Source organism: Dama dama, chromosome X (genome assembly GCF_033118175.1).
Source record: "Dama dama isolate Ldn47 chromosome X, ASM3311817v1, whole genome shotgun sequence".
Classification (NCBI taxonomy): Eukaryota; Metazoa; Chordata; class Mammalia; order Artiodactyla; family Cervidae; genus Dama; species Dama dama.
In genome coordinates, this window is record NC_083714.1 from 134,942,254 (window position 1) to 134,964,440 (window position 22,187).

The window sequence follows — 22,187 nt, forward strand, 5'->3', positions numbered from 1 at the left end:
TACACGTGATCCATTATTTCTGGTGTGTGTAGCAGGCAGGCATATTGATATCTAATCTGGCATATTGATAGATCCTGAATTCCCAAACTTAGAGAAAAATGAAACATGTACTCACCTTTAGTAGAAATCTCTTATGTTTGATACCAGAATGGCAGAATAAACCTCACAATGTATGTACAACCAAGCCCTATCTTACCAATGAAGGTGTCAAACTATATTAATTATAGGGTTCCATCTGGATGTATTCACTTTTTATCTCCAACAGACAAGAAAAATTATGCTTTTTCAAACAATACACTCCAACAGCCTCCCCCAAGATTCTGATATGGCCCCCATCCCTGAAGTGTGGTTCTCCCACAACAGAAAATCACTGGTTTACAGTATCTCCAAAGAAGATTACAGTTTAAAGATGGAAACACTTTATTCCATTAATAGTTTGGTATTCCTCCTCCCATCCCTCAGCCACTCACAGATGCTGTACTTTCTCTGGTGTTCTGTGGGTTCTTTTCAATGTTTCCAAACTGCTCAGGTCTCCTGGTTAGGTGGCATCCAAGAGACCAACATTAGGCTCAAATTCAGTTTCTACCTGACAATGTGGGACTCCCACTACTGGAGTCAAATTCTATAAGCTGACATTTAGCCTAGTCTTACCAATAACAACTTATTAGGGACTTATAATACCCACATTATACATCTGCTTATGGCATAAATTGGGGTCTACTTCTCTCTACTGATGAGTATGGATTTCAAGGGTCATGGTAAGGACTGTGTCAGAGATTTGGGCCAACTATGTCAAGGAGGGAAAGCCCTAATTCTTGTTATGCAAGCTTGTTGTCTGATTTGTTCAACTTGTCAAATTTATGCACTACATAGAAAGCCTTTAAAAACTCATTAAAGTCAATGCTTCCATCTTTGTTTAAGTCCATCCTTTCAGCGAGCTCATCAAACTGGGAATCATCAATATGGACACTGTAGTGACTTTTGAAAAGTTTCCACATGCTACGAAATTCTTCCATGGAGATCAGGCCTGAAAGAATATAGGAGAAGGCTGTGAATATTCATTTTTAAGACCCATCCTAGGGAGGGGTGGGGTTTCCCAGGGGGCCCAGTGGTAATGAATTCGCCTGCAATGCAGGACACATGAGTTCGATCCCTGAGTCAGGAAGATCCCCTGGAGAAGGAGATGACAACTCACTCCAGTATTCTTGCCTGGGAAATCCCATGGACAGAGGAGCCTGGCAGGCAACAGTCCATGGGGCGGCAAAAGAGTCAAACATGACTTATTGACTAAGCAACAACAAAATTGCCTGGCTGTTGAGAAACTGAAGGAAATGGAAAAGTAAGATTGTAAATGTAAGAAACAATATGCCAGTTTAAATTACCAAGTGATCCTGAGGTTATTCTAAAGCTGGAATGAGTAAACAGTGAACCAAAGGTGGGGGAGGGGACTGCAGACTGTGGTACTAATACATGTAATGTAGAAATTACAAGATCTAAAACCTAAGGGCAAGCGACATGGAAGGAGGGTAGAGAGGAGAGCTACATCAAAGGAAAGGGAAAATTAGCCCTGAGACTCAATAAGAGGATTGTAAACAATGGCTCCACCATTTTCTATAGGCAGTAACTTACTTTTGTGTTTTGATTAATGATTTTTTGGTATTTAATGCTCTCTGAAGTTGAGGATTATCTGATGATATTTTTTAAAGCTTGAAAATAAATAATTGTGCATCAAACCCAAGCAGAAAATGAGTTTTCATAGTCCTCAGTCCAAAAAACAGAATCAGAACTCTAGGAATGATTTTTATTGCTAGGAATGATTATGATTTTTAAATGGACAGTTAATTCTTTTTTCATCTGTGCTGGTGATTTATAAAAGGAGCTGGTCTTATCTGACTAATGGATACATAAGCCTGTACCATATGGATTTGAATAGAGAGTTTGTGGCCAAACTAAAAAAAACAGTAATATTAAACATGAGTTTATCCCCATGCTCTCCCTCTTCCCTGAGTTAAATCAAGTTTAGATGAAGAATGCATTAGATGAAAACAGAGTTCTGGTTTCAAATAAACAGACTAGCCTTTGCTTTCTACTGCTACTGAACCAATCAAAGCAAATTTACCTGAGTGATCAGAGTCAATGATATTAAAGATGATTTGCAGGTCAGATCGGTATCTGTACACTGTTTCAATTAGAGTAGACTGAACCTAAAATAAAGATTGTCTAAGTGTTAAAACATATAGAATTAATAACAGATCAATTTTAGTAAAAGTAACAAACACACAACATGGTCACCAATTCATAGTATGTGATTTAGATAGAAATTTGAGAAGGCAAGCCTTCCTTGGAGACCCAACCCTCTTAAATCAGATAAAAGACCATGCTCTTGGGTTCTGTAGTGTCTGCAGCCTGTGTTCCTCAGGGGATGGTCCAAAGTGAATCTGGAAGGAGTAAATAACAATAGCCAATATTTACTGATAGCACCTGTGTGCCAGGCTCTGCACTGAGAGTGTCTATGGATTATTTCATTCAGTCCTCAACAAGAGGCCCAAGGAACACAACTATTATTGTGCCCATTTTACAGACTGGAAGACAAACAGGTAAAGTTAGTTTCTGAAGGTTCACATAATTAGTAAGTGGGATTTAAATCTTGGCCTGAAGCCAAGGCCTATGAGCTTAGTCACCATGGTAAACTGTCTCTCAAGTGAAGCCAAAAGTCTCCTTCCAAATATCCAAAAGTGGATATTTTAGCTTCCCATATGCACGTTTACTTCCTTTTCTCTGATGAACTTTTCATCTCCCCTGCAAACAATCACCCCAGTCCTAAATCCCATCAGCTCACTTTCAGCCCAATATTGTAACTAGTGGCTGATAAGTACCGAAGGTCTGACAATTCTCCCTGGGGTATTCCCATTTTAATAAGAAATTCTAAATTTTAAAATTCTTAATGTATAAGATATCATATCAGTAAGTCTATACTTTGTTGTTGTTGTTCAGTCGCTCAGTTGTGTTCAACTCTTTGCAACCCCATGGACTGCAGCACACCAGGCCTCCCTGTCCTTCACCATCTCCTGGAGTTTGCTCAAACTCATGTCCATTGAATCAGTGATGCCATTCAACCATCTCATCCTCTGTCGTCCCCTTCTCCTCCTGCCTTCAATTTTTCCCAGCATCAGGGTCTTTTCCAATGAGTTGGCTTTTCACACCAGGTGGCCAAAGTATTGGAGCTTCAGCATCAGTCCTTTCAGTGAATATTCAGGGTTGATTTCCTTTAGGATTGACTGGTTTGATCTCCTTGCTGTTCAAGGGACTCTCAAGAGTCTTCTCCAACACCACAGTTTGAAGGCATAAATTTTGTTGACACTCAGCCTTCTTTATGGTCCAACTGTCACATCCGTACATGACTACTGAAAAAGCCATAGCTTTGACTAGATGGACCTTTGTCGGCAAAGTGATGTCTCTGCTTTTTACTACGCTGTCTATGTTTGTCATTGCTTTTCGTCCAAGGAGCAGGCATCTTTTAATTTCATGGCTGCAGTCACAGTGATTTTGGAGCCCAAGAAAATAAAGTCTCTCACTGTCTCCATTGTTTCCCCATCTATTTGTCATGAAGTGATGGGGCCAGATGCCATGACCTTAGTTTTCTGAATGTTGAGTTTTAAGCCAGCTTTTTCACTCTTTTTCACCTTCATTAAGAGGCTCTTTAATTCCTCTTTGCTTTCTGCCATAAGGGTGGTATCATCTGCATATCTGAGGTTATTGCTATTTCTCCTGACATCTTGATTCTAGCTTGTGCTTCATCCAGCCCAGCATTTCTCATGATGTACTCTGCATACAAGTTAAATAAGCAAGGTGACAATATACAGCCTAGACACAGTCCTTTCCCAATTTTGAATCAGTCCATTGTTCCATGTCCAGTTCTAATTGCTGCTTCTTGACCTGCATACAGGTTTCTCAGGAGGCAGGTCAGGTGGTCTGGTATTCCCATCTCTTGAAGAATTTTCCACAGTTTGTTGTGATCCACACAAAGGCTTTAGCATACTCAATGAAGCAGAAGCAGATGTTTTTCTGGAATTTTCCAGCTTTTCCTATGATCCAAAGGATGTTGGCAATTTGATCTCTGGTTCTTCTGCCTTTTCTAAATCCAGCTTGTACATCTGGAAGTTCTTGGTTCACATACCACTGAAGCCTAGCTTGAAGGATTTTGAGCATTACTTTGCTAGCATGTGAAATGAGTGCAATTATGCAGTAGTTTGAACATTCTTTGGCATTGCCCTTCTTAGGGATTGGAATGAAAACTGACTTTTTCCAGTCCTGTGGCCACTGCTGAGATTCCCAAATTTGCTGGCATATTGAGTGCAGCACTTCCACAGCATCATCTTTTAGGATTTGAAATAGCTCAGCTGGAATTCCATCACCTCCATTAGCTTTGTTCATAGTGACGCTTCCTAAGGCCTACTTGACTTCACACTCCAGGATGTCTGGTTCTATGTGAGTGATCATGCCACTGTGGTTATCCAGGTCATTAAGATCTTTTTTGTATAGTTCTTCTTTGTATTCTTGCCACCTTTCTTAATATCTTCTGCTTGTGTTAGGTCCATACTGTTTCTGTCCTTTATTGTGCCTATCTATGCCTGAAATGTTCCCTTGGTATCTCTAATTGTGTTTCTTGGTATCTATACTTACTGGCAATTAATAGGAGTGTGTTGAGTGTTTTAAAAAGTGTATTGCATGAAAGACAGATTTCATATCTGTTCTTCTGCTGAACAGCACTTAAGACAAGAATCACATATTTGACAGAGATTTGCTTGCAGAAACTTTTTCATCTCTTCTCATTTTGGCTATCCTTACAACACACAAATTTCCTGAACAGATCACAATGTACCTGGAACACCACCCTTAGCTCTTTTCCTAAGATTGCCATGCCCATCCACTAGCCAATTCCACTCCCAACTTTTCAAAGAACTAAGGAACTCATAAGTTGTCCAGAGGATATTCAGTGCCAGCAAGGTTTTAACTGGTGCTGTTTCACTTACCTCTTTCACAGGTTTCTGAATGTGGACATCCTGGAAGCCAGACATGTAGTCAATATTTCCATCTTTGTCTGTGGTTACAAGATGAGAACTCAGTGATCTCCATGGTAAGTTCAGCCCCAAAACATTCTCCATTGAAAAAGCCCACTGGCCCATAGAAAGTTTTCCTAACAACAACAACAACAAAGCCCATATAATTAGTTGATAAGTTGATTTTTAAAAAATGCAACCTCACCAGTGGAGCAAGCATAGTCTGGATTTTGAGGCCTGGGTGCCTCTGCTACCCTTTATCATCTGTCTACCAGACCCCACAGTTCTAAGGGAAGATTAACTAAAGAAAGCCTTAGGGGTTCCATGGATCGTTTCCTTACTGTTACGGGTGAGCAATCAGAATTTGGGTATGCTAGATCTTTTTCCCTTTTTCTTACTAACAAAGTAAGTTATGTATAATTATAATAGAAGATTTGAAAACACAAAAGGATAAAAAAGATAAGATTACTTTTAACATTTGAGCATATTGCTCATGTCTCATTTTCTTAGGTAATATCCTTTCATCCTCTAATATTACATGTAGTTTTTCAAAATATACTTTTGCTTTCTGATTATTAAAGATATGTTCATTTGAAAGGATTTTGAATAAACAGAAAACATTACTATTTGTACTGTTTTTCTATGTATATAAACATGGATATATATAAAGGTACAATATTTTATATTTCTTAAAGGCAAATATACATTGTACCATTATGTTTCATATATGTGTATTACATATGGCAACACACACATACACAATAAACAGATATTCTAACCTGATTCTTTACTTACAATCAGGGATATGCATCTATGTTAATAAACATAAACCTCCATCATTCTTTTAATGGCTGTGAAATTATTCCATTATTTTCTTAGGATCATTCCTAGAAGTAGAACTGCTAGATCTAAAGGTATGTACATTTTAAGGCTTCTGATATATTTTGCCAAACTGCTTTCAAGAAAGAGTAGTCATTTGATACCCCCACCAAGACCATTCACCACACACTTACCTGCTAAGGACAAAGGTTACTTAGAAGTGTATTCCTCATTTCCAAGCCCAAGGGGATTTTCTAGCTACCTTATGTAATATAAGTTGTAGCTAATTTCACTATGTCAGAGAATTTATTCTATATGTTTCCAATACAAAGTTTGTAGAGATTTGCTTTATGTTCCACTTAATGGCCAAATGTAAATGTTCCATTTATGCTTGACAAGAATGTATATTCTGCAATGCTGGAGAGAATTAGACATATGTCTTTTAGGGAAAGTTTGTTAAACTTTTGTCTGTTTATACTTTCAGTTCCTGAGAGAAGAGTGTTAAAATCTCCCACTGTGACAGTAGATTTTTCAACTATTTCTAATTGAAATGGATTCAATTAGAAAACTGAGTATTTTATTATTATAAAATATCTCTTTATAGTTCTAGTAATGTGTATCTCCTTGAAGTCTACTTTGTCTGATATTAGTAGAGTTGTTCCCACTTTGTTTGTTTCCAATGTTTTATATAGATCTTTCTAGACTTAAAATGAGGTTATAGCCCAATAAACCTATAATTAGTCAAAGATATCGTAAGTAAAAAATGCATTCAACATATTTAACCTACTGAACAACATAGCTTAGCCTAGCCTACCTTAAATGTGTTCAAAACACTTACATTAACCTAGAGTTGGGCAAAATCATCTAATACAAAGCCTATTTTATAGTAAAGTGTTGACTATCTCATGTAATTTATTGAATAATGTACTGAAAGTGACAAATAGAATGGCTGTATGAGTACGGGATAGTTGTAAATGTATCAGTTGTTTACCTTTGTGATCACCTGGATGGCTGGGAACTGTGGCTCAATGCTACCACCCAGCATGAGAGAGCATCATACTATATATTGCTCGTCTGGGAAAAGGTCAAAATTCAAAATATATTTCTCCTCAACGCATATGGCTTTCATACAGTTTTAAAGTCAAAAACTCATAAATCAAACCACCATAAATTGGGGACTACCTGTACATATGATTCCACTGTCTACTGGCTTCTGTTGTAACTTTTGAGAAGGCTGATGTCACTCTAACTGTTGTCTCTTGAGCAATGTGTGTTTCCTCTGCTTGCTTCTAAGATTTTCTTTTTGCTGTTGGTGTGCTGCAGTTTCACCACAGGTGTGTGTAGGTGTGAATTTGATTTTATTTATCCTATTTGAGAATCACTGTTCCTCTTTACCTGTGAGTATGAGTTATTTCAACAATTCTGGAAAAGTCTCAGCCATTATCACGCAAAATATATTCTCTCTTACAGTCTCTCTTCCTGGGACCCTGATTAGATGTATGTTAAACATTTTATTCTTAATCTAATTTTTTTAGCAATATCTAATCTTGTATTTAACCCACTTGTTATGTTTTTTAACAAGTTATTTTTATATCTGTATAAAATAAAAATGATTCTTTAAATCATTTTAAAATGCATACTTGTGACTCCATCTTTCATTTCTTTAAACATTTTCTTTCCTAGTAATTTTTACTTTGCATTTGATAATCCCAATATATGATATCCTCGGGAAACTAAATCTGTTGCTTATTGTTTCTGCTGACTCTCACTCATGCTCTCCTTGTTTGTTTGGGGATCTTTGGTTGCGACCTCATATTAATTGATCTCACTCTCTGGATATATTAGTGGCACAAATTAGGGACACTTCCCATGAACATGGATTTGCATTTGCTTGCTAGGAGTCAGGGCACTACAGACCTAGGATTACTATGGTCACTTTGAGGATCTAGCCTTAATGTTGGAAGTCTCAAATTCAGTTTACTCATCTTTTCTACTATCCTACAGTTAATCCCAAGATTGACTGCTACAACAATATTAGCATTTGCCCCCAAGACAATCGAGCCTATAATGCTTGCTTGCTGCTCCATGCTCCAACATGCAGCTTCAAAAATCCACTAGCAGGGAGAGGAAATATAGCCTAGAGATTTATTTTAATTACTGTGAGGCTGGTAAATGCATTAGAATCCTGCATCCTCTAGAATCTAGCTGTCTCTTAACAGGAGAACTTTCCAGAGTATCTAGTCTAACATACTACCAGAATTGAAGTCTAATTCAGGGTGGTTGTTGTTAAGTTGAAAGACACTGATTAGAAAGGAAGAATATGCTTTTTTCCAAGCATATAATGGATTATATTTTATCTCTATCATCCTTCACTGGTAAAAGTAGAAAACTGAACTTTTAAGACAGCAAAGAAAATGACTGTGTATAGAACCTGGTATGTTAAGAAATGGTAAGCATTACATTTTTTTTTTTACCTGATTTATTGCGGTCTTGAAGTTGGAAAGCTCGAGTGAGGTCAGTTTTTCGTGAAATCATTCTCTCTTTTAACATCCTGATGGCACTACTTTCAATAGCATTCACCCTATGTTAAAAAAATAATTGTTAGGTGAAAGTTACATAAGTCATTCTGTTCTGTTTCATTTTAATATACTGTGTTGCCACTTACCAGATTCTACATTAAATAAGTTGCTTAACCTCACACATAACATATTATTAGGTGGTGAATGTGTTTATATGTACGTGTGCACATGTTTTGTGAAATTTTAAAAGGATTATCACTGGTGTTTTCTTTTTGGTTTCAAAGATTCACATGAACAATTAGTGAATGAGAATGTCCAAGACAAGAAGGAAAACAGAGGGACTTGCTATAGAAGATACTGGAATTTATCTTAACTTACTTAAAGAGCAGGCACTGACACAAGAGAAGACAGATACATACCTGAATAGAATATAATGGAATTTTCGTAAATACAGCTAACTATATATGGGAACAATATATATGATGAAGCAGGTATTAAAATTCAGTAGAAAAGGACGGTTTTTTAAAATGGGGGCTAGCATAATTAACTCAATGTCTGGATGCTAAATTTCTACCTCAGACCATTTACAAAAATAAATTTACAATAAAGGAAGAACAGAGGAACAAACTAGTTATCAGTCACATATCCCTCAAAAAAGCAAAATGGCATATGCAAATCCAACCATATCAAAAATAACATCATAGGTGAATGGATAAATAAATTAAAAAAAACAGATTGTGAGACTGGATTAAAAAAACAAGATACAACTATATGTTGTCTATAGGAGACACACTTTAGCTTCAAAGATACAAAGAGTTTGAAAGGAAAAAGTATACCATGTACACACTGACCATAAGAGAGTTAGAGTGGTCAAATTAATAGTAAACAAAATAGATTTTAAGACAAAAGCTATTACTAGAGATAAAGAGGGATATTTTATAATGATAAAAGAACCAATCAGTCAAGAAAATGGCAATAGCTCCAAATTGATCTACAGATTCAAAATAATCCCTATCAAAATTCCAGTGGGCATTTTTGCAGTTGACAAGCTGATTCTAAAATTCACATGGAAAACAATTAAAAAAGAAGAGCCAAATGCAACTCACATTTCCCAATTTCAAACTTACAAAAAATCTTTACTAATCAAGACAGTGTGTCAATCACATTAGGACAGATATATAGGTCAATGGAGTACAACTTAAAGTCCAGAAATAAACCCATACCTTTATGGTCAATTGATTTTGGACAAGTGTGTCAAGACAGTCAAATAGGGGAGGGATAGTCTTTCTAACTGATGTTGCTGGGACAATTAAATATCTGTATTTTAAAGAATAAAGTTGAACCCTACCTCATACCATACACAAAAATAAACTCAAAATGAGTCAAATATAAATTAAATGTAAGAGCTTAATCTATAAAGATAATTTATAAAATTATTGGAAGAAAACATAGAATAAATTTTCATGACTGAGTTAGGCAATATCTTCTTACATACATCATCACAAGCAAAGAAGAGAAAATAGATATATTTGATTTCATCAAAATTTAAAACTTTGGTGCTGCAAATAATAACATCAAGAAGGTAAAAATACATCCTACAGAATAGGAGAGACAATTTACAAATCTTATATCTAAAATCCCTTCATGGATCACAGCCTTGTCGTGGTGAAGGGACTTGTATAACTCAATGAAGCTATGAGCCATGCTGTGCAGGGTCACTTAAGGCAGACAGGTCATAGTGGAGAGTTCTGACAAAACGTGGTCCACTGGAGGAGGGAATGGCAAACCACTGCCATGAGAATTCCATGAACAATATGAAAAGGAAAAAAGACATGACACCAGAAGATGAGCCCCCCACATCAGAAGGTGTCCAATATGCTACTGGGGAAAAGCAGAGGGCAATTATTAATAGCTCCAGAAAGAATGAAGCAGTTGGGCCAAAGCAGAAACAATGCTCAGTTGTGGATGTACCTGGTGGTGCAAGTAAAGTCCGATGCTGTAAAGAACAATATTACATAGGAACCTGGAATGTTAGGTCCATGAATCAAGGTAAAGTGAACGTGGTCAAGCAGGAGATGGCAAGAATGAACATTGACATCTTAGGAATCAGTAAACTAAAATGGACGGGAATGGGCAAATTTAATTTAGGTGACAATTATATCTACTATTGTGGGCAAGAATCCCTTAGAAGAAATGGAGTAGTCCTCGTAGTCAACAAGAGTCTGAAAAGCAGTATTTGGGTGCAACCTCAAAAACAACAGAATGATCTCAGTTCATTTCCAAGGCAAACCACTCAGCATCACAGTAATCCAAATCTATGCCCCAACCACTGATATCAAAATGCTAAAGTTGACCTGTTCTATGAAGACCTACAAGACCTTCTAGCACTAACACCCAAAAAAGATGTCCTTTTCATCCTATGGGATTGTAATGCAAAGGCAGGAAGTCAAGAGATTTCCCAGAGTAACAGTCAAGTTTGGCCTTGGAGTACAAAATGAAGCAGGGCAAAGGCTAACAGAGTTTTGTCAAAAGAACACACTGTTCACAAGAAACACCCTCTTCCAACAACACCTAGGAGGACTCTACACATGGATATCATCAAATGACCAATATTGAAATCAGATTGATTATGTTCTTTGCAGCCAAAGATGAAGAAGCTCTATATAGTCAGCAAAAACAAGACTGGGAGCTGACTATGGCTCAGATCATGAGCTCCTTATTACAAAATTCAGACTTAAAGTAGGGAAAGCCACTAGGCCATTCAGATATGACCTAAATCAAATCTCTTATGATTATACAATGGAGGTGACAAATAGATTCAAATGATTAGCTCTGGTAGACAAGAGTCTGAAAAACTATGGATGGAGGTTTCTAACACTGTACAGGAGGTGGTGACCAAAACCATACCCAAGAAAAAGAAATGTGAGAGGACAAAGTGGTTGTCTGAGGAGGCTTTACAAATAGCTGAGAATAGAAGAAACGAGAAAGGCAAGGGAGAAAGGGAAAGAAACTCTGAAAGCAGAGTTCCAAGAAAACTAGAGATATCAAGGGAACATTTCATCTAAAGACAGACACAATAAAGAATAGAAACAGTAAGTACCTATCAGAAGGAGAAGAGATTAAAAACAGGTGGCAAAAATACACAGAAGAACTACACAAAACAGGTCTTAATGACCCGGATAACCATGATGGTACGGTCACTCAACTAGAGCCAGACATCTTGGAGTATGAAGTCAAGTGGGCCTTAGGAAGCATTACTACTACAAACAAAGCTAGTAGAGGTGATAGAATCCCAGGTGAGCTATTTCAAATCCTAAAAGATGATGCTGTGAAAGTGCTACACTCAATATGTCAGTAAATTTGGAAAACTCCGCAGCTGCCAAAGGCTGGGAAAGGTCGGTTTTCATTACAATCCCAAAGAAGGGCAATGTCAAGGAATGTTCAAACTACTGGACAACGGCGCTTATTTCACATGCTAGAAAGGTATGCTCAGTATCCTTCAAGCTAGACTTCAGTAGTATGTGAACTAAGAACTTCTAGATGCACAAAGTTGCGTTTTGAAGAGGCAGAGGAACCAGAGATCAAATTGCCAACATTCGTTGGTTCACAGAGAAGGCAAGGGAATTCCAGAAAAACATCTACTTCTGCTTCACTGGCCATGTTAAAGCCTTTGACTCTGTGGATCACCACAAACTGGAAAACTCTTAAAGAGATGGGAACACCAGACCACCTTATTTGTCTCCTGAAAAACCTGTATGCAGGTCAAGAAACAGCAATTAAAACCAAACATGAAACAACGGACTGGTTCAAAATTGGGAAAGGAGTATGACAAGGTTGTATATTGTCACTCTGCTTAATTAACTTATATGCAGAGTATATCCTGTGAAATGCTGGGCTGGATGAAGCACAAGCTGGAATCAAGATTGCCAGAAGAAGTATCAGTAGCCTCAGATATGCAGATGATACCACTCTTAATGGCAAACAGTGGAGAGGAACTAAAGAGCCTCTTGATGAGGGTGAAAGAGGAGAGTAAAAAAAGTTGGCTTAAAACTCAACATTCAAAAAACTAAGATCATGGCATCCGGTCCCACCACTTCATGGCAAATAGATGGGGGAAAAGTGGAAGCAGTGACACATTTTATTTTCTTGGGCTCCAAAATCACTGCAGATGGTGACTGGAGCCATGAAATTAATAGACGCTCCTTGGAAGAAAGCCATAACAAACTTCGACAGCGTATTAAAAAGCAGAGACATCACTTTGCTGACAAAGGTCCATCTAGTCAAAGCTATGGTTTTCCAGTAGTCATGTACGGATGTGAGAGTTGGACCATAAAGAAGGCTGAGCACCGAAGAATTGATGCCTTCCAACTATGATGTTGGAGAAGACTCTTGAGAGTCCCTTGGACTGCAAGGAGATCCAACCAGTACATCCTAAAAGAAATCAGCCCTGAACTGGAAGGACTAATGCTGAAACTGAAGCTCCAATACTTTGTCCACCTGATGCAAAGAGCTGACTCATTGGAAAAGACCCTGATGCTGGGAAAGATTGAGGACAAGAGGAGAAGGGGGGTGACATAGGATAAGATGGTTGGATGGAATCACCGACTCAGAGGACATAAGTTTGAGCAAAGTCCAGGTGATGGTGGAGGACAGAGCAGCCTAGCATGCTGCACCCCTTAGGGTTGCAAAGAGTTGTATATGACTTAGCAACTGAACAACACAATATCTAATAAGTGACACAAATATAAGATATATAAACAACTCTAACAATGCAATAGTAAAAGGTGTAATAACTCAATTAAGAATGAAAAAAGGTGGGAATTCCCTGGCAGTACAGTGGTTAGGACTCTGGTTCTTTCATTGATGGGGCTTGGGTTCAATCCCTGGTCAGGGATCTGAAATCCCATAAGTCACATGGAACAGTCAAAAAAAAAAAGAAATGGGAAAAGGATCTGAAACAGACATTTCTCCAAAGACAATATACAAATGTCCAATAAGAACCAAAAAGATCCTCAAAGTCACTGGTAGGTAAGGAAATACAAATCAAAATCAAGACCTCACATCCACTAAGACGGCTATAATCAAAAAGATCATAACAAGGGTTATGTGGAGAAATTGGAATCCACATACACTGCTGATGGGAATGTAAAATCATGCATCCCCCTGGAAAAGAGCTTTCAAGTTCCTCAAAATATTAAACATAAGAGTTATTATATAATCCAGTAATTCTACTTTCAGGTATATACCCAAAAGAAATGAAAACAAATGCATAACAAAACCTTGTCCACCAAAGTTCAAAACATTACTCATAGTAGCCAAAAAGTAGAAGCAATCTACATTTCTTCTTTTTAAAAGAAATATTTCATTTATTTATTTATTGGCCACGTGTCATGTAGAATCTTAGTTCCCCAACCAGGGATAAAACCCATGCCCCCTGCATTGGGAGCTCAGAGTCCCAACCACTGGACCACCAGGAAGTCCTAATCCACATTTTTATTAGCTGATAAATGGACAAAGAAAATGAGGTCTACTGATACAATGGAATGTTATTCAGCCATAAAAAAAAAGATTGAAACATGTCACAAAGGGAATGCCCTGGAGGAGTGCATGGCAACCCACTCCAGCATTCTTGCCTGGAGAATCCCATGAACAGCAGACCCTGGCAGGCTATATAGTCCATGGGGTCGCAAAGAGGCAGACACGACTGAAATGATGAGCACATGCACACAATGTGAGTGAACCCCAAAAGCAGTGTGCTAAGTAAAAGAAGCTAGTCACAAAGACCACATATTATTTAATTTCATTTACATGACGTATCCAGAACAGGCAAATCTATACAGAGAGAAAACAGACTGGTAGTTGACTAGAGTTGTGATGAGGGAGGTGATAATGATGAATGACTGCTAATGGATACAAGTTGTCTTTACAGGATGGAACAAACGTTCAACAATTAGATTATGGTGGTGTTACACAACTGGTTAAATATACTAAATATCACTGGATTGTATACTTTAACCTAGTAAACTATCAACAAACTATTAAAATAAATTATATATGTGTATACACACACACACACACACACACATAATTAATATGGAGACAATTTTTTACCACAGGTGAAAATCCAAAAGTTATAATGAAATTATAAAAATGTGATTTCATAGAACTAAAGCAATACCAAGACATCAACAAAATATATGCAACATGTCTGTAAAAGTCCTCCATCCCTCAAATGCAAAAAATTCCTAAAAATTTATTAGAAAATGACAAACAGTCCAATATAAAATGGGGGAATATGGTAAACAGGAAATTCAAAGAAAAGAAAACGCAATGTCCAAAAACAAGATGGATAAACTCAGCTGTCTTAAAAAAATGCTAATTAAAATAATGAGATTTACCATTTTTATCCATCCATTTGTCAAAATGAAGAAGGGTAATAAAATTGGAGATTAATGAGGATATAGAGAAATTAATATGCTGTTTTCCAGATTGTTAACTGTTACAACTTTTTTGGAGTACCTAGCAAAATTTCAAACATATAAATCCCACATTTTAAATTTTATGTTTAGAACAAGCACTAAAAACTTATGAATATGTATATATATGTATGTACATATATACACACAGAGGAATGTTTGTTACAGTACTGCTTTTAAGTACAACACCCTGAAATCAATCTGGATGGCCATCAATTGAATACGATTTAGCTATCCATAATTGTTATGGCATACATATAGTATAGAATACTATGCATCTACTACAAAGAATGAGTTATGTCTACATGTATGACTTGGAGTGATAGGCACAATATAATCTTTAGGGAAACAGTCAGTTGCAGAATAGACTGTGCAGTGTGATTCTCTCTTTGTTAAAAAAAAAAAAAAAGTATGTATGTTGTTAGTGCCTTTCTCCTTCCACTGGGATATGCTTTCATGATGAAAAAGACTTTTGCCTATTTTGTTTATTTCAATATCACCTGTGCCTAAAACAGTGTCTGACATATAGTAGGTGCTCAACATTTAAGTTCACTGAATGAGAAATTGCTCGTCTATTTTTGTGGGAGCAAGGAGAAGAGGATGGAAGGGTCCCCTCCAGGCTATTAATTTCAGCTGCCTCTGCAGAAAAAAAATTACTGAGAAGTACTGGGAGAGATCATTAACATTTTCTTTAAACAACTTTGTTTTAGCTCACCTAACAACAAATTTATTTGTTTTAGAATACAAAAATATTAAAAAGATAATGTCAAAGGGGGAAAATAAAGGTAAGGTATGAATGCCATCACACAGGGAGACACACTCAACTCCATCATACACACTTCTGGGTAGAGAAGGGACAAGGAGGCCAGAGCCAACTGGGTTGTGATTGGGGGCAGAAAAGGCGAGAGCTTACGGGACTGGGTAGGTACAGACACCTTCTTTTCCTTACATTCAATTAGGGACTGTTCATGGATGCTGACTGCTTTAGAACTACTGCTCTTGGTTTCAAGTAAGAGCACATTCACCACTTGGTTTCTGGAATTATTTCATTTTGTTTATAGCAGTGAGTAACAGGTAAGTTGTTTTCTTCAATCCCAAGCCTGCTCTTAGGCCCTCTGGACTGGTTCTACATGGTCACCAGTACCAGAGTTCAGAAAGCTCCTTAGAGTATACACACCTTTGGTAAAGAGGCCTGAAGCACGTTGCCTTAGTTATTTGGTACTGGAAAAATCGGGGGGTCGTACCAGAACTCATTCTGATGTAAGCTCCTCGATTGCTACCTTCTTCGTAATAATTAGATGCAGAAAATACAGTAATAACCTGGTTAAAGAAAAAGAATGTCAGGTTCACATACAGTTAGTTCTCAAAAGGTCCTTCAATAAAGTCAGAAACAGCTTAATTCTTAAAAACCAAAAATCATACAAAGTTCAAAATTCGTACAAATTATCAAAGTCTAATAGGATTTCCTGTGATTCCACAGGAATAGAAGTAAGGTTTTTAAATCATTGTCCCCATGAGTACTAACTTCTAGCCACTCATCCCCACAGTGCATGGCCTTGCAATCCTGTGTTCAATTTCAGTTCCTTACTGCTCAGTTTTGTAAATTCCAATTTTCCAGCAGGGTAAAGCTTTTATTTTTCTTTCCTTGTGATATTTGAGCATCCAAAATAAAACTTGTGTAATATCACAGTCCTTTTGTCTGTAGCTGGCTGATTTACAGGGCTCAGGGCCCCCATCAAACCAGTGCTTCAAGGTCAGAGAAATAGTGGCTAGATAAGGGACCATGATCACTCTGTTGGGAAGGAACCAGTCTTGGGGGTGTGATGGAAGATGAGGAGTCTTGGGAGCATAATACTTGTTAGTGACAGGAAAGCTGCTTTAGACCTAGTCTTGCCCGAATGCGCAAGTCACTTCAAACAAGCCACTGCTTTTTTCTCTGTTTTTTTTTTATTACAAATAAACCCTAAAGAATACTTGCCTTACCATCTTGCAAAGGATGAGACTCCAATGAATTAGGAGTTAAGAAAAGTGCAAGTGATGAAATAGAAGGAAAGGCCATGAAATTTGGTATTCCTTTTTAATTACTGCTGTTCACTAAGAGAAAGGGGGGCACCACAGGACAACTTGGGACCAGAAACCAGCTCCTCAGGCCTCACCTCTCTAGCCTATCAGACACCACTGAAGAAGGAGAACACACTCCATTTCAGTGGCTGCTGCCAAACTGTGCCCAGTGAGGGACTCGGTAGAGCTCCCCAGTCAGGGAACAGAAGGGTGGTGTGTTTTGTGGCTCTGTCCCGCACAGGCAAGCACAAAAGTAAAAGAGAGCAAAGGAGATTCACTGCCACCTTTCTGTGTTCTGGGAGGATACAGACACTCTTCACCCCACTACTGGAGACTTGTCTTGCGATCAGCATGAAAAAAGCCTTTGTGTGTGTACTTAGGGTCCTGTGTCAGTTTCTATCGCTGGGATTAGGAAGATCGGGGAAATAAACCAAGTATCTCTTGGGGTAAGGGACAATGAGCCTCCTTCAAACAACCTCTGTGAACCCGACAGTCTCCTGTTCTTGCCTACCAAAGCATGGAGTTCTGTTCTGGGACTAGGGAAGACATCTTCCCGTGGCCTTGAGGTCAGACACATCCTGTAAAGAAAGACTAGGCCTCGGGGGAGGGATGTCGGTGAGGAGGTCACCCACACTGTTAGCTTACCTTCCCATCGTGGCAGATTTCATACCCTTCAGGCTTACATTCATGAGATCTAACAAGCATCTTCAACTGGTATTTATTAAGAATCTTGGCGGTAATGTCTGGTCCAAAGTAGCAGCCCCCTCCTCGGTTCGTGTTTGGGTAGCAGCCTCTTTTGCCTCTGGGATCACTCCAAAGGATATCGACAACCTTGGAACAACAAACCAGATTAGGCCGTCACTGACAAGTGAGAGTTTATCTTTCTACAGTTCAACTTCTTTTCCATAAACATTAACCCAAGTTATCACAAAATCTCACTATTTCTCACCATTTCCTAACTCTAATCCTCTTTCAAAACTGTTTCATATTCATCTCCTCCATGAATCTTTTCCAAAATAATTTCAATGCCCATAGCCACCACAATCCCATTCTATTCATCCCCAGTAACCAACACAGCAATATTTAGTAATCATGAAGAATCAGCCTTTGGGCTTTTCTAAAACCTACATTTTAAAAATTCTATCTCCATTATTTCACAATTGCTGAATCTACAAGCTCTTTTCTCTTAAAAAGAACTTCAATGCCATGTTCAAAGGAGAAAGTCATTCCCCACAATGAACACACATTTATTTGGTGTTTTCAATATGTTCAAACAGATATGCTAGGTCTCCCAGCTATGGTTTTGGCCCTGGTTTTTGTCCTGTTGAATAAACAGCATGAGAAGGCCTTTCCCCATCAGAGATATAGTCAACTGTTCATCCAAGAATAGCTTCTAGAGCATCGCCTTCACTTTTTGCCCCGCCCCTCCTTGATGAGTTCATTCTCAGCTTCAGCACTATATTTAGCCACTGACTGGTTTCCACAATGTATTCTCTTGAATCCACAAGTATGTTATTAGTATAATATTTCCTTTTCGAGTTGAAACAGCAAATGCAGGCTGCATGATGCTCAGGACTGAAGACCCAAGTTTCTAAGAATTTTTCATAAAATTTGGGGGCTCCCTGTTTGTACCTCTGATCTACATAAAACATTTCTTTATTTAAACATCTCCTACGGGAGCTTCAGCAGTAGTGTGAAAAACTAGCTTTAGAGTTAAAGCTATGCAACCTTGGAGATCAAACCAGTCAATCCTAAAGGAAATCAGTCCTGAATAGTCTCTGAAAGGACTGATGCTGAAGCTGAAACTCCAATACTTTGGCCACCTGATGCAAAGAACTGACTCATCTGAAAAGACCCTGATGCTGGGAGAGATTGAAGGTGGGAGGAGAAGGGGATGACAGAGGATGAGATGGTTGAATGGCATCACCGACTCGATGGGACATGAGTTTGAGCAAGCTCCAGGAGTTGGTGATGGACAGGGAAGCCTGGCGTGCTGCAGTCCATGGGGTCGCAAAGAGTCAGACACAACTGAGTGACTGAACTGACTGATGCAACCTTGAAAAAAATCTCTGGGCCTCATTTTCTTTAAAATCAGAGGTTTGGGCCAGATGACTTGTAAAGTATTGCAAAGTTCTAACAGACTTTATTTTCTAATTTTTCATAGTCAAATAGACTGTATTTTCCACATGTTTCCTTGGAGGGCATGAAGAAGCATGTATTTTAAGTTGTGTGGTTATTCCAGTGAATCCAAGTCAGATCTTAAAAAGAAGACCATCTCACACCAGTCAGAATGGCAGCCATCAAAAAGTCTACAAACAATAAATGCTAAAGAAGGTGTGGAGAAAAGGGAACCCTCTTACACTATTAGTGGGAATGCAAACTGGTACAGCCACTATGGAGAACAGTGTGGAGATTCCTTAAAAAACTGTAAATAGAACTGCCACATGACCCAGCAATCCCACTGCAGGGCACACACACAGAGGAAACCAGAATTGAAAGAGACAAAAGTACCCCAATGTTCACTGCAGCATTGTTTACAATAGCTAGGATGTGGAAGCAATCTAGATGTCCATTGGCAGACAAATGGATAAGGAAGTTGTGGTACATACACACAATGGAATACATTTGAGTCAGTTCTAATGAGGTGGATGAAACAGGAGCCTATTATACAGAGTGAAGTAAGTCATAAAGAGAAACACAAATACTATATATTAACACACATAAATGGAATTTAGAAAGACAGTAAGAATTTAGAAAGATCCTATATGCAAGGCAGCAAAAAAGACACAGAAGTAAAGAACAGACTTTTGGACTATGTGGGAGAAGGCCAGGGTGGGATGATTTGAGAGAATAGCATTGAAACGTGTATACTACCATATGCAAAATAGATGACCAGTGCAAGTTTGATGCAAGAAGCAGGGCACTCAAAGCCAGTGCTCTGGGACAACCCAGAGGGATGGGGTGGGGAGGGAGGTGGGATGGGGGTTCAGTATGGGGGACACATGTACACCCATGGCTGATTCATGTCGATGTATGGCAAAAACCATCACAATATATAAAGTAATTATCCTCCAATTAAAATAAATTAAGTAATCTTAAAAAAGAAAAAAAAAAGACCAGAAATGGCTGTCCCACTAAACTTGACCCATTTACAGGTTTGGTATTGAAGGGGAGCTAGAAATAAGTGAGGGGAAAGACAGTGAGGTGGAGAGAAAAGAAAAACTGCTCTAGAATGCTAAGTATTTCGTCAGAACTGGAGAAACCTTGCACCGGGCATATCCCAAACACTTGAAGATGACTGATTTTTTGATGACTGATTTCATTGAAAATTAAAACCACACAAAGAAAAGTAGTATCAGGATTCCCCTTTCTCCCCCATCAAATTCTAACATGGGCAGAACCCTACCCTACAAATAAATACAATGAAATCCATTTATTTTGCTGGTGTTCATAACAAAAATAACATTTGCATTTGAAACTGAGTCATATCTGAATTTTACACCATGAATTCATGTTTTGGAGACATGATTTGACCTTTAATAAAATGAAAGTGAAAACATGGAACACAAGGAGGTGCATTTTATAAGGAGAGAATTAACTTCTAAATTCCTACATGAGATGCAAGCCATTTACAGCCAAAATTACCCCAGGAAAATATTCTAAATTACTCTTAAAGCACATTATACATGATTTTGTATACGAAACCTTATACAAGCATAGGGATGTGTGAACATTTTATATATGTGATAATGTACAATATATGAATTATATGAAACTAAAATTGTAAACTTTTTTCTCCTTTTTGCCAGATGCATATAGTTGAAATCTACATAAATTAAATGTACATATGCTGGAACTCTGTTGAGCTAGAATAAGCACTGGCCATGAAAAGCTCTTCAGGTATGTGTCACCTGGGAACCTACTCGGGCCTTAGCTGACCCCTCAACGAAATGAGGAAGATATAGGTAACATTCACTTTTCTTTGGTTCAAAGTCATAAAGGGTCAAAAGGGGTATTAATTTTATAAAAGTGAGCTTCTTCAGAATCATCCATTCAATGAGTTCTGCAATTCTTTTCTTTGTCCAGAATTCATCCACTTGACTAGGTTTACCCAGTCCATGACCACAATACAGATCTAATTCTGAGGCTTACAAAGAATGCTATAAAGGGCCCTTTGCTGGTGAAACAAATTCCTCTGTCTTCTCAACAACACCCTCTCCTCTGAAATGCAAGGGCCTTTGGGGTGGTGAGGGCATGAAAGAGTATTTACAACATTTCTTCCTGAAAATTTTCAAGCCAAAAATTGGAAAGGTTTTACTGAATGACAACTTTTATATGACCTGGTCAACAAAACTCTATTTGTGTCTCACCTTTAAACCTCCTAAATCCAAAATAAATCCTTCAAGAAGTGTCCCATGCCTGTCTACAGTTTTAAGTAATCCTGTTTCCAAAAGTATGCTTTGGGGAGAGATACTAACTCTGAAAGATATATTGAAATGCTTCTCTTCTAAGTCACTTATACTGTAGATTCACTTCTGTATGTTCCGTTAGTTATGTGTCTTCCTTTCAGCTTTTGAACATGTCATTTTATTTATTTTTTTTTTCTAGTTTTTTTTTTTTTAATCTTTTTTTTTTTTATTAGTTGGAGGCCAATCACTTCACAACATTTCAGTGGGTTTTGTCATACATTGATATGAATCAGCCATGGATTTACACGTATTCCCCATCCCGATCCCCGCTCCCACCTCCCTCTCCACCCGATTCCCCCGAGTCCTCCCAGTGCACCAGGCTGGAGCACTTGTCTCATGCATCCCACCTGGGCTGGTGATCTGCCTCACCATAGATAGTATACACGCTGTTCTTTTGAAACATCCCACCCTCACATTCTCCCACAGAGTTCAAAAGTCTGTTCTGTATTTCTGTGTCTCTTTTTCTGTTTTGCATATAGGGTTATCGTTACCATCTTTCTAAATTCCATATATATGTGATAGTATGCTGTAATTGAACATGTCATTTTAAAAGCTGTGCTCAACTGGGAAGACCCAGAGGGATGGGATGGAGAGGGAGACGGGAGGGGGGATTGGGATGGGGAACACAGGTAAATCCATGGCTGATTCATGTCAATGTATGGCAAAAACCACTACAATATTGTAAAGTAATTAGCCTCCAACTGATAAAAATAAATGGGAAAAAAAAAAAGAAAGAAAAATAAATAAATAAATAAAAGCTGTGCTCAGCACAAACCTTCCAGC

The 22,187-nt window shown here is 38.1% G+C and overlaps 1 protein-coding gene across 8 annotated transcripts in view; it reads right to left on the reverse strand.

Annotated features, from left to right (window-relative positions):
* Window positions 1-402: 402 nt before the first annotated feature.
* PPEF1 (protein phosphatase with EF-hand domain 1) overlaps window positions 403-22,187 on the reverse strand; it is a 139,822-nt gene continuing 118,037 nt past the window's right edge. For all 8 annotated transcript variants that reach the window (XM_061136304.1, XM_061136302.1, XM_061136303.1 and 5 more), the window contains 6 exons: window positions 17,581-17,766; window positions 16,052-16,194; window positions 8,354-8,460; window positions 5,034-5,197; window positions 2,120-2,204; window positions 403-1,027 (listed from right to left, as the gene is read on the reverse strand). In XM_061136304.1, the coding sequence (XP_060992287.1) occupies window positions 819-1,027; window positions 2,120-2,204; window positions 5,034-5,197; window positions 8,354-8,460; window positions 16,052-16,194; window positions 17,581-17,766 (894 nt within the window). In that variant the 3' untranslated portion in view covers window positions 403-818. The remainder of the gene's footprint in view (window positions 1,028-2,119; window positions 2,205-5,033; window positions 5,198-8,353; window positions 8,461-16,051; window positions 16,195-17,580; window positions 17,767-22,187) is intronic.